This window comes from Chiloscyllium plagiosum, unplaced genomic scaffold, assembly GCF_037043375.1.
Source record: "Chiloscyllium plagiosum isolate Xiang-an unplaced genomic scaffold, Cpla_swu_hap1 HiC_scaffold_46, whole genome shotgun sequence".
Lineage (NCBI taxonomy): Eukaryota > Metazoa > Chordata > Chondrichthyes > Orectolobiformes > Hemiscylliidae > Chiloscyllium > Chiloscyllium plagiosum.
This window is the reverse complement of record NW_028270184.1, coordinates 7,628,850-7,642,182: the sequence shown is the minus strand read 5'-3', so window position 1 is coordinate 7,642,182 and position 13,333 is coordinate 7,628,850. Positions and strand designations below refer to the sequence as shown.

General features: G+C 48.3%; 1 protein-coding gene across 1 annotated transcript in view; it reads right to left on the bottom strand.

Annotated features, from left to right (window-relative positions):
- The window catches only part of LOC122543998 (neurexin-1-like), a 1,169,973-nt gene that overhangs the window by 1,088,388 nt on the left and 68,252 nt on the right, over positions 1-13,333 (bottom strand). The window contains exon 2 of the mRNA XM_087983596.1: positions 3,052-3,353. Coding sequence (XP_087839722.1) covers positions 3,052-3,353 — 302 coding nt within the window. The remainder of the gene's footprint in view (positions 1-3,051; positions 3,354-13,333) is intronic.

The window sequence follows — 13,333 nt, the reverse complement described above, 5'->3', positions numbered from 1 at the left end:
GGGCCTGTTTCCACGCTGTCGGGAATCTCGTCCAATCCTTTCCCCACGGTGGAGGATTTCAAGAGCAAGGGGCACATTTTTAAGGAGAGATTTACAAAAAACATGAGGGGCAACTTTTTCACACAGAGGGCAGAACCAACTTCCTGAGGAAGTGGTGGATTGTGGGTAGAGTTACAACATTTAAAAGATATTTGGATAAGGACATGAATAGGAAAGGGTTTGGAGGGATATGGGCCAGGAGCAGGCAGGTGGGACTAGTTTGTACGACTCTGTTACCAGACAGGATGATGTCAGTGCTTTGGTCGATTTGGCAAAAGTGGCAGACAGAATTCGATCCAGAGAAATGTGAGGTCATGGGTTTGGGGTGGGCAAACGAAATGAGGAAATACACAGCAAATGGGATGGTATTCAGGGTGGTAGAGAAACCTGGGAGTGCCCACAGCACCCCCCCCCCCTGCCGAGGGTGACAGGATGGGTTGGCAAGGTGGTAAAGCAGCCACAGCGGGTGCTTTCCTTCATTAGCCGAGAGCAGGGATGTGTGTAAGACACACTGAGTGGGCCACAGCTAGAGGCTAGTGTGCAGTTCCAATCACCAAACTACAGGAGGGAGAGAGAGTGAGTGAGTGAGAGAGAGAGAGAGACAGAGAGAGAAACAGAGAGAGACAATGAGACAGAGAGACAAAGACAGAGAGAGAGACAGAGAGAGACAGAGAGAGAGAAAGAGCGAGAAAGAGAGAGAGAGAGACAATGAGACAGAGAGACAAAGACAGAGAGAGGAGACAGAGAGAAAGAGAGAGAAAGAGAGACAAAGACAAAGAGAGAGAGACAAAGACAGAGAGAGAGAGAAAGAGAGAGAGACAATGAAAGAGAGAGAGACAAAGAGAAATCAAGAAACAGAGAAAGAGAGAGACAGAAAGCGAGAGAAAGGAAGAGAGGAAAAAAAAAAGAAACGGAGAATGAGCAGAGGGAGAGAAAGAGACAGAAAGGGAGAAACATAAAAAGAGGGAGAGAGAGAAAGAGAGACAGAGAGAGAGGGAGAGAAAGAGAGACAAAAAGAAAGGAAGAAAGAGAGAGGGGAAAAAAAACAGAGAAAGAGAGGGAGAGAGAGAAAGAGAGAGGGGGGAGAGAAAGAGAAAGAGAGAAAAAGAGACAGAAAGAAAGAGAGAGAGAGACAGAGAAAGAGAGAGGGAGAAAGAAACAGAAGAAGAGAGAGAGAGCGAGAAGTAGAGGGAAAAGAAAGACAGAAAGAGAGAGAGGGTACAGAAGTGACATTCAGGCCCCGTAGCAGAGTTTGAAACCTGTAGCTATGAGGAAAGCTCAGAGAGACTGGGAGTTGTTTTCCTCAGAACAGAGGAGACCGAGGAATGGTTTAAACAAAGTGAACAATGTATTGAGAGGCTGGGATAGAGCGGACAGCAGAAATCGCTATGCTCCCTGGATCAGGTGGCACAAGTTGAAGGTGAACGGCCAATCGATTAGAGCGGATGTGAGACACATGCAGGATTGGGGCAGGGGTTGGGAGCGTCTGAAATCCGTAGCCTGGTTCACCAGTCGAGGTGGAAACCCCTGACCTCAGTTACAAGGAAGCTGGTCAAGGGGCTTGAAGGGGAGAATCAGAATGGACAGGCAGTAGACCCAGAGGTAGAGGGCCTGAATGGACTCTTGCTGTGTCGCAGAGTTTTGGCAGTTCTACCCGCTACCGGATTTATCACGAGAGACAAGGAGAAATTTTTTAAAGTTTCTTTTAAACTTTGCTGTCATTCCCCTCTACCCCACTGCCCCCTCCCACATAACCCCAGCCCAGTCATGTTCTCTCCTCTGACTTCAGGAAGGTGCAGAAATCCTGCTGTCCCTGGGAGTGCAGGTTCATAGCTCCTTGAAAGTGGAGTCGCAGGTAGATAGGATAGTGAAGAAGGCGTTTGGTATGCTTTCCTTTATTGGTCAGAGTATTGAGTACAGGAGTTGGGAGGTCATGTTGCGGCTGTACAGGACATTGGTTAGGCCACTGTTGGAATATTGTGTGCAATTCTGGTCTCCTTCCTATCGGAAAGATGTTGTGAAACTTGAAAGGGTTCAGAAAAGATTTACAAGGATGTTGCCAGGGTTGGAGGATCTGAGCTACAGGGAGAGGCTGAACAGGCTGGGGCTGTTTTCCCTGGAGGGTCGGACGCTGAGGGGTGACCTTATAGAGGTTTATAAAATCATGAGGAGCATGGATAGGATAAATAGACAAAGTCTTTTCCCTGGGGTCGAGGAGTCCTGAACTAGAGGGCATAGGTTTAGGGTGAGAGGGGAAAGATATAAAATGGACCCAAGGGGTAACTTTTTCACACAGAGGGTGGTGTGTGTGTGGAATGAGCTGCCAGAGGAAGTGGTGGAGGCTGGTACAATGACAACATTTAAAAGGCATCTGGATGGGGACATGAATAGGAAGGGTTTGGAGGGATATGGGGGTCGGGAGTGTGGCGCTGGAAAAGCACAGCAGGTTCAGGCAGATTCCGAGGAGCAGGAAATTCAACGTTTCGGGCAGGAGCCCTTCATCAGCAGATTCCTGTTGAAGGGCGTATGCCCGAAACGTCGATCCTCCTGCTCCTCGGATGCTGCCTGAACCTGCTGTGCTTTCCCAGCGCCTCACCCTCTCTCCTCTCTGATCTCCAGCATCTGCAGTCCTCGCTCTCTCCTTGGAGGGATATGGGCCAAGCGTTGGCAAACGGGACCGCATTAACTTCAGGACCGTCAGGGACGGGTTGGACCAAAGAGTCTGTCTCCCGTGCTGCACGACTCCCCTGGACAAGTGGCAGATGCCCTCCCTCCCTCCCCCCCCCCCCCCCCCCCCCCCAGGGGGGGCGTCCATCGAACGCCCCCCCACCCCCCTCCCCCCAACCCCGTCGATACGTAAATGCGGGGCGGAACAACTTGCGCCGAGCAGGGGGGTCCCAGCGAGAAACCGCGGTCTGCCTCCCCTCCCCCCCCCCGCAGCCCCGAGACCGAGGGTGGAAGGCGGGAGGAGGGGGGGGGGTTGGACGCTCCCCCTCGGCACCCGGTCATTACCTGACGGAGGTTGCGGGTGACCCGGACGTCGTGCCAGCCGTTGTCGTTGAACTTGCCGTTGACGGGCTCCACCAGAGCCTCGAAGGCCCCCGAGCCCAGGTTGATGACCAGCGAGACGGCGCCGTTCTTCAGCGCCAGGTTAACGTAGTCGGCCGACTTGCCCGTGTGCAGGATGAGCCCGTTGCGCTGCAGGGTCCGGAACGAGAGGGTGATCTCGTCGCTGCTGCTCTGGATGGGGTTGTGCGAGAGGTCGTAGCAGAAGAACTCGGTGCCCTTGAAGGTGGCCACAGACTCTTCCTTCGCTGCCGAGGGGGGGGGGGGGGGTGGGGAGCGGGGCAGGAGAGAAATACAGACCGTTAGACAGCTGGCATACACCAGGGAGGAAGGGGGAGCTGGAGAAGCACAGCAGGGTTCAGGCTGTCCTGGCCCAGGGTCTCGGTCCAATACTCCAATGCTCTGCCCTGCTTTTCCAGCTCTGCATCTGTCTGACAGCACCTGCCAGTCCCTGGTGTCTATCAGGGTAAAGGCAGCTGGGTTATACCGGGTAGAGTAACGTCACCGTGCACCAGAACAGCCACCAGTGTCAAGAGAGTCTCCTCCAAACTTGAAACCAATCCGTAAACCTAACGTTAACCTTAATCCTAACCCCAACTTGAACCTTAACTCTAATCCTAACTCTAACCCAAAACCCTAACCTTAGTCTTAAACTTAACCCTAACCCTAACCCAGCCCTTAACCCTAACCTGAACCTTAACCCTAACCTGAACCTTAACCCTAACCTGAACCTTGGCCCTAACCTGAACCTTAACCTTAAACCGAACCTTAACTCTAAATCTATCCTGAACCTTAATTCCAACCCAAACTTTAACCTTAGCCCTAACCCTAAACCTAACGGTAACCCTAAACCTAACCTTAACCCTAACCTGAATCCTAAACCGAACCTCAACTCTAATCCTAACCTTAACCCATAATCCAATCCCGAAATTAATCTTAACCTCAACCCTAACACTAACCCAAAACTTAACCATAACCTGAACCTTAAACCTAACATGAAATTTAACCTTAACCCTAACCCTAAATCTAACCTCAACCCTAACCTTAACCTCAACCCTAACCCAAACCTTAACCCTAACCCTAAAACTAGCCTTAACCTAAACCTAACCTTAACCCTAACCCAAACCTTAACCCTAACCCTAAAACTAGCCTTAACCCTAAACCTAACCTTAACCCTAACCCAAACCTTAACCCTAACCCTAAAACTAGCCTTAACCGTAAACCTAACCTTAACCCTAACCCGAAAACTAGCCTTAACCCTAACCCAAACCTTAACCCTAACCCTAAAACCAGCCTTAACCCTAAACCTAACCTTAACCTCAACCCTAACCTTCAACTTAACCTTAACCCAATTCCTAACCCTGACTCTAACCTAAACCTAACCTTCACCCTAAACCTAACATTAACCCTAACCCTACTCCGATCCCTAACCCTGACTCTAATTGAAGCCTAACCTTAACCCTATCTTTAATCCACTCCTTAATCCTAACCCCTCCAGATTCTGACCCTCTCTGCCAAAAACAGTTCCTCACTGAGAAGCTGTCTCTATCTCTCACCGTAACAAAACATCATTTCATTGCAGGCAGTAAAGAAAAGGTTCATGAGGATGATCGCTGGTCTGGAGGGATTGTCTCATGAACAAACGTTAAACAGGTTGGGACTGTATCCACTGCAGTTGAGAAGGATGGGAGGGGATCTCTTATGGAGGGGGTTGTCAGGGTCAATGCTGAGAGGGTGTTTCCCCCCTTCATGGGGGACTCTAGGACCAGAGGACACAGTCTCGGAATAAAGGGGCACCGATTTAAGACTGAAGTGAGGAGGAATTTCCTCTGTCAGAGGTTTGTGAGTCTTTCTAACTCAGGGAGCTGTAGAGGGGGCAGAGTCTGTGTGTATATTTAAGGCTGAGACAGATAGATTCCATTTTGGACCTGAAAGATTAACCAGACCAAACCCCGCCCCCCCCCCCCCCCCCACCCCACCAAAGTATTTTAAAAAGGGAGCTGAGATCCTAACTTTTCCTTATTTTTAAGGCAAGTGTGTAGTGCTTTGTTCCAGATGCAATTCGTCTGGTCAAACAACTTGATGTTAAATAAAACACAATTTATTGAAACACTGTAGTTAAAATACAAACAGCATAAAGAGGAATTTACAACAACCTATTGGAAAACTTAACCCAATAATAGATACAACAACTATTACTAATTAATGGTTCCAATGTAGTAACATTCCATAAATGCACCCTTTGGTGAAAAGGCAAATTCAGAAAAATAGATCTTGTCTCATACGCAATCCAGCAAGCTAGGAAGAGAAACCCCAGCATCTGGCTATAATCGAGAGAGGGGGAAAATAACTTTTAAACCCACAGCAGCAACCATGTAAAACTAAACCTAAAAACAAAAACTAGAAATCCTGATTCAGTGAGAGCTGGCCACGCCCAGCCAGGCTGCTTCTATTGTTCAAACTTTTTTAAAAAAACCAAGAACTGATTTACAAGGATGTTGCCAGGGTTGGAGGGTTTGAGTGACAGGGAGAGGCTGAATAGGCTGGGGCTGTTTTCCCTGGAGTATTGGAGGCTGAGGGAGTGACCTTATGGAAGCTTATAAAATCATGAGGGGCATGGATAAGGTAAATAGACAAGCTCTTTTCCATGGAGTAGGGGAGTCCAGAACTAGAGGGCGTGGGTTTAGGGTGAAAGTGGAAAGATATAAAAGGGACCTGGGACTGTATTCCCTGGAGGCTGAGGGGGTGACCTTATCGAGGTTTATAAAATCATGAGGGGGCACGGATAAGGTAAATAGACTCCCTGGGTGGGGGAGTGCCGAACGAGAGGGCATAGGTTTAGGGTGAGAGGGGAAAGATATAAAAGAGACCTAAGGGGCAACTTTTTCACGCAGAGGGTGGTGCGTGTATGGAATGAGCTGCCAGAGGAAGTGGTGGAGGCTGGTACAATTTAAAAGGCATCTGGATGGGGACATGAATAGGAAGGGTTTAGAGGGATATGGGCCAAGTGCTGGCAGGTGGGACTGGATTGGGTTGGGATATCTGGTCAGCATGGACGGGTTGGACCGAAGGGTCTGTTTCCATGCTGTACAGCTCTATGATTCTAAGCTGTTTACTCCATTGTTTTGGGCCACTGCTCAGTATGTCTGCGTGACAAACTCCCTTCAACAAAAAAATACCAGGGTGAAATAACCTCTTAAACCTGGAGCATTGTCACACCCTACTCTCTCTCTCTCTCCACAGATGCTGCCAGATGTTTCCAGCCATTTCTGTTTTTGTTTTTGACTCCCAGCATCCACAGTCCTATGTTTCTTTCTTAGATGGATTCCCGATCCGTTGGGGAATCAAGGGAGAGGGCAGGAAAACGGATGCGTGGGATGGCCGGGGCAGAAATCGAGGAGCTGCATGGCCACCTTCTGCCCCAATCCCTTATGATCTGATGGTCAAAAATCCCCATCGCTAATAAGGCGCCGTCCGTGACGCACTGCTGTGCAAATCACTGACCCCGACTCTCTCTGGTTTCTTTATTCTGTTTGAGGTAGCTGCCGCCTTTCATTTGCATAGCGCCCAGGAAGGGAACGGCCTTTCTAAGGGAGGCAGATAATGGCCCATTTCCCTCCCTGTCAGTGTGCAATCTCTCGAATCTCACACCGACACGCAAATTAATTCCGCAGCACCCGGCAGGGCTTAATAACCGGTAAATGATCATTCATGCCAAGTGGCTTATAATTTTTCCTGATAATCAAGGTTCCTGTTCTGAAAGATCGTAGATTAGCGCTATTTTTAGATTTCCAAGGGAGCTGCAATTAAAACTGATTAACAATTCGACAATTATCACCTTATCGAAAGCGAGTTTTCAACTTGCAAATATTGAACTTGCAGAGGAGCACAGGGCCTACAAGATAACCGCTTTGTACCACAGAGACACGGGGAGGATTTAACACCGCACCCCCTTAATTGCTTTCCTTTAGCACTCAGAATTATACTCCAGGGAAATGGAGGCCTGAGATTTGACAGCCCATTGATTCTGATTTCCATCTTCTCAGTTCTCTCTGCGATCTCTGTTTTTCTGTAATATTTTGACATGATTTCTCCCTAATACCCGCACTCCTCCCCTCTCTCTGTCTGGCCCTCTCTCTCTCTCTCTCTCTATCTCTGGTACTTCCACTTCCTTTATCTTCAGAACCACCTCTCCGCTCTGTCTCCCTCTGTCCATCCCCTTCTCTCTCTCTCCTTGTGATTCCACAATCTCTGTGCTTGCTTTATCTCTGCTCTCTCTGTCTGGCCCTAGTCTCTGTATGTCTGAGTTCTCTACCTCCCACTGTTTCCTTTATCTCCAGAGCCAGCCTGTTCTCTCTGTCCAAACCTTCTCTCTCTCTACGTGATTCCACAATCTCTGTGCTTTCTTTATCTCTGCACTTTTCCACACTCTTTGTCTGGCTAATCTCTCTCTCTCTCTCTCTGGTTTCAAATTTAGAAACTCTCTCTCTGGTGCCTATCTCTCCTCTATTCTCTGTTTGTTTTCTCTCTCTCACTCTCTCTCTCTCTCTATCGCTGGGTTCTCTATCTCTCTCTTTGTTTCCTCAATCTCCAGAACCAGTCTGCACTCATCCTGTCATTTCTCTCTCTTTCTCTCTCTCCCTTGTTTCTCAATCTCTGCGCCTCCTTTATCTTCAAACCCGGTCTGCTCTCGCTCTGTCCATCCCCTCTCTCTTTCTCTCGCACTCTCTGTGATTCCTCAGTCTCTGTGCTGCCTTTATATCCTCCATTCTGTCTGTCTCTTCTCTCTCTGGTCCCTCAACTTCCTTTATTTCCAGAACCAGTCTTCCCTCTCTCTGTCTGGCCCTTCTCTCTCCTTTTATTTTCTCAATCTCCATGCCTCCTTTATCTCTGCACTCCTCCGTGCTCTCAGTCTGGCCTCTCTCTCTCTCAATCTCTGGGTTCTCTACTACTGTGTTTCTTTTATCTCCAAATCCAACCTGCTCTCCCTCTGTTCACTCTTTCTCTCTCTCTCGAGTTTCTCAATCTCTGTGTTTCCTTTGTCTCCAAACCAAGTCTGCTCTCATCTGTCCATCCCTTCTCTCTCTCTTTCTGCCTCTCCCACTCTCTCTGTCTCTCTCTCTCCATCACTCCCTCCTTTTCTCTCTCTTTCTTTCGCCCCATCTCTTTGTCTCTCTCTCCATCGCTCTCTGCCCATCTCTTTCTCTCTCCCCCATCTATCTCCCCCCATCTCTCTATATTTCTCTCCGTCTCTCTCTCCATCTCTGTCTCTCCCTCTACATCTCTCTCTCTTTCTCTCTCCGTCGCTCTCTCTCTCTCTACACCTCTCTTCATCTCCTTCTCTCTCTCTCCATCTCGCTCTCTCTCTCTCCATCTCCCTCTCTCTCTCTCCATTTCCCTCTCTCTCCATCTACACCTCTCTTCATCTCCTCTCTCTCTCCAACTCCTTCTCTCTCTCTCCATCTCCCTCTCTCTCTCTTCATCTCCCCTCTCTCTCATCTCCCTCTCTCTCTCTCCATCTACACCTCTCTCTCTTTCTCTCTCCGTCTCTCTCTCTCTCCATTTCTCTCTCTCTTCCTCCCATCGCTGTCTCCATCTCTGTCTGTCTCTCTCCATCTCCCTCTCTCTCTTTCCATTTCCCTCTCTCTCCATCTACACCTCTCTTCATCTCCTTCTCTCTCTCTCCATCTCCCTCTCTCTCTCTCCATCTCCCTCTCTCTCTCTCCATTTCCCTCTCTCTCCATCTACACCTCTCTTCATCTCCTTCTCTCTCTCTCCATCTCCCTCTCTCTCTCTCCATCTACACCTCTCTCTCTCTCTCTCCATCTCCCTCTCTCTCTCTGCAGTTTCTCAATCTCTATGCTTTCTTTATCTTCAGAACCCAGTCTGCTCTCTCTGATGCCCAGCTTTCCTGTTCATTCTCTGTCTCTGTATCTCTGCTTTACCTTGGAGGTAGTGAGGACCTGGAATGTCCTCCCTCCAAAGCACCAGTCCAAGTCCGGCCTGCATTTCCTCCAACCTGATGTGGTCTCCTCCTCATGGGAGAGACTGTACGTAACTCAGAGACCGGTTCAAGGGAACACCTCTGGTCCCAACTCTCCAATCAACCCCACCTTCCAGGTCAGCTCCCCCTCCCACTCCAACCCCCACTCCATGATATGTCCATCCTGGGCCTCCTCCACCGTCAACACAAGGCCCCAGGCAAACTGATGGAGGAACACCTCAACTTCCAAACCTGGGAGCTTACAACCGCAAGGCCTCGACGTAGAATTCACCGGCTTCCAAATCTCCCCAACCCCATCCCGGGACTGGCCCTCTCCCCTCCCTGTCCCGCCTCCTTGACCTGACCCTTCCTTCCCACTGACCTATCACAGCCAGCTCCTACCTGCACCGTCATCCCACCCACCTCTCCGCCAGCCCCGGATCCGGATTTGAGAGCAAGCCGTGCCGATGGGGGGAGGGGCCAAGACTCGTGCCGTGGACAGCGGTTAAAAATGGCGCCTGGTTCATGACCGTACATCGCGTGATGGAATCTGCCGTCTGTACACGGTCTGGGCCCTACATGTGACTCCAGACCCCACAGCGACGCGGTCGAAAATGTCCCTGCCAGGCCCTCTCTCCCACTGAAGAGACGTTCCCCCGCCCCGGGAAGGGATAAAGGGAAGTTTGCGTCCCAGGAGCGGGAGCAGGGCCCAGGTAAATTCCATTGGCGTCCCGTGTCCGAGCCCTGGATTCTCAAAGATCTACCCATCTCAGTATGGAGCCTCTTCGGACAATGGACGCTCCTCGGGATGGGGTGGGTGCGGGCCAGATGGGCCGAATGGCCTCTCTCTGCCTGTAGAGATCCTGTATGGTTCTAAAAGCAGGGCGCAGAGTTCCACAGGTTCACAAGTCCCTGAGTGAAGACGTAATTCTGCCTCACAGGCCTCAGGAGAAACATAGGAAAAGGAGTAGGCCATTCAAGTTTACCACATCATTCAATAGGACGGTGGGTGAACCATCCAACATAGTCCCCTGTTCCGGCTTTCTACTCCATACCCCTTTGATCCCTTTAGCCCCGAGAACTATATCCAACTCCTTCTGGCAAACATTCGATGTTTCGGCCTCCAGCCCTTTCCGTGACAGAGACCCCCACAGGCTCTCTCTGAGGTGAAGATTTCTTTCAAAATTCACTCCGAGCCACCTCCTCCAATCCCGACGTGGAAACGCACCGGCCGTCCCTTCAGCGTCAAGATCCCGGAATTCCCTCCCTGAGGGCGCGGTGGGTCGGCGCGCACCGGGTCCAACAGGGCAAGCCAGCTTCGCGAGGGGCCCATCAGGGACAGGAGCAACAAAGGCCAGGCCCACGAATGAAGCACAAAGCTCTGCGATCGAGCGACGTCTGGACGTAGGAGGACAGAGTGGGAAATGGGGCTCGAGGTGGAGGAGATCGGCGCATTAGCTGGCAGCAAGCCAGCTGGGGAGGTTAAAGCCTGTTCCTGTTCCCTTCTGTGTCTCCGACTGCAAGATCCACCTGGTCATCCAACTGCCACCAGAGCAACACTTTTGCAAAACGGCAGATGGGAAGCGGCTACGCATCAGGGTCTTTATGACTTGATGATGCTATTGAGGACGGTAACACATATTCCTCATCTCATCATGCTCGCTCAGGCCATCCTAAACCATCCTGCGGCTGGAGGTGTCAAACCAGGGAAGCTCCTGACTCACATCAATTCGTATTTTTTTCTAACCACCCGAGTTAATATCATACTCCAAGTGCGTGAACAATTTGCTCAAAAGCAACCGGACGATGTGTTGTAATAATTCCAGGATTTGATACACATTGGGAAGGAGCTAATAGTGGCACAATCACCAACGCTCAGTAGCAGCAGTGTGTACCATCTACAAGACGCACTGCAGCAACTCCCCGAGGCTCCTCAGACAGCACCTTCCAAACCCACCACCACTTCCATCTAGAAGGCCAAGGGGCAGCAGATACGTGGGATCACCACCTACCCCCCCCCACCCCCTCCGCAAGTTCCCACCGCCCCCCGTCCCGAGTTGGGAATATATCGGCCGTTCCTTGGGTCTGAATCCTGGAACTCCCTCCCCCAGGGCATTGTGGGTCTAACCCACAGCACACACGGACTGCAGCGGTTCAAGATGGCGGCTCACCCCCCCACCACCTTCTCAAGGGAGGCAACTAGGGATGGGGGGGGGGGACGATAAATGCTGTGGCCCAGCCAGAGACGTCCACATCCCACAAAATAAATTTTAAAAACAAGATAGCAATCGAGAGGCAAGTTACTGCAGACGCTGGAATCTGTACTGAAAATAACAAAGTGTTGGAAATCACTGCGGGTCAGGCAGCATCCATGAGAGAGAGAGAGAGAGAGACAGAGCAAGTTAACGGTTCAAGTTCAGATGACTCTTCATCAGAGCTAACCTGTTGTGATTTCTCGTAACCAAAAGGACATTGCTGGAAACGTGGATAAGTGTGAGGTTATCTATTTGGGTTGGAGGGACAGAGATACAACTCATTAGGTAAACAGAGAGAAACTTTAGAATATTTCGATTAGATGTCCTTGTGCAACAAAAATCACAGAACACCCAGGATGTAGATACTGCAGGTAATAAGGAACGAAGATGGAATTTATTGCTAAAGGTCTAAAAGAGAGGGAAATGTTGCTGAAACTGTAGAAGACATTCGTGGGGCCATAGCTGGAGTATTGTGTACAGTCTCGGTCCCCTCACTCGAGGAGGGGTGTAGTGAGGCAGTTCAGAGAAGGGTCACTCGATTCGATTCCAGAGACGAGGGGAGTTGGTCTCATGAAGGGAGCAGCTCAGGCCGATAGTCTGTGGAGTTGGGAGGATCGAGAGGAGATCTAATGGAGCTCTGTACGACGCTGAAGGGGGGGGGGGGGACGGATTGACAAATAGAGAGGATGTTTCCTCATGTGGGGGGAGGCAATCTAGAACGAGAGGTTATCGTTTCAGGATAAGGGGAAGGAGGCAGACTTAACCCAGAGATGGGGAGGAATGGCTTCTCTCTAAGATGGTGGGGAATTGAGTGTGCAGGGGAGGGGGGAGAGGGCACGGGGGCAGGGGACACTGAATAAACTTTAAGGCAGCAGTCGGCTGAGGGGGAGGAAGAATGCCCTCCTCCCTGGTTTCGGCCTTCCTTCCAAGGTTAAGGAGAATCCAAGTCATTGGGGAGGGAGGGGAAAGCCCAGGGAGGGAAAAGGCCAGAGAGAATCTGAACAAAACGTAAAACTGACCGGAGGCCGTCGGCTGACTCTGTGACGATGGTCATGGTCCACAAGGAAGCAGTAGTGAATTAGCAGGCTTTTCAAACAAGACAAGGCCGAACTCAGCCAAGCTGATCATCAGTTGGCATCGGTATTTGGCTAACAATTCTCAGGTGTCTCTGTGACAAAGTGAATTCCAGTTAGCAGGTACCTTCATATTTTCACCTTTATTTTTATCATCACTTCTATTTTTATTTTTAATTTTGTTTAAAATTTTAATTTTAGTTGAAATTTTATTTTTATTTTTAATTTTAATTTTTTAATTTTTAATTTTAGTTTAAATGTTACTTTTATTATCAATTTTATTTTTAATTTTATTTTAAATCTTAATTTTAGTTTAAATTTTATTTTTATTATCACCTCTTTTTATTTTTAATTTTACTTAAAATTTTAATTTTACTTGAAATTTTAATTTTAGTTGAAATTTTATTTTTATTTTTAATCTTTATTTCTTTTTAACTTTTAATTTTAGTTTAAATTTTATTTTTAATATCACTTTTATTTTTAATTTTATTTTAAATCTTAATTTTACCTTAAATTTTATTTTTATTATCACTTCTATTTTTATTTTTAATTTTACTTAAAATTTTAATTTTAGTTGAAATTTTATTTTTATTATCGCTTTTATTTTTATTATTTTTAATTTTAACTTTGTCGATATTTCGAATTTTAATTTGAATTTTAACTTTAGTTATAGTTTTCATTTTAATTTTGATTTTACTTTTAATTTTTATTCTTATTTTTAATTTTATGTTGGAGCTTTAATTTTAATTTTAATTTTATTTTTACGTTTTATGTAATTTTTATTCTTAATTATATCACTTGAGGAGTTGCTATTGGAGAAAGTGGCTGTGTCAGCCAGGTGAGGCTTTGGTTATTCCCAGCGTCCAGTTTCCAACGGTAATGTCTTAACCTCTCGGGTAGAAGGCCCTGGGTTCAAG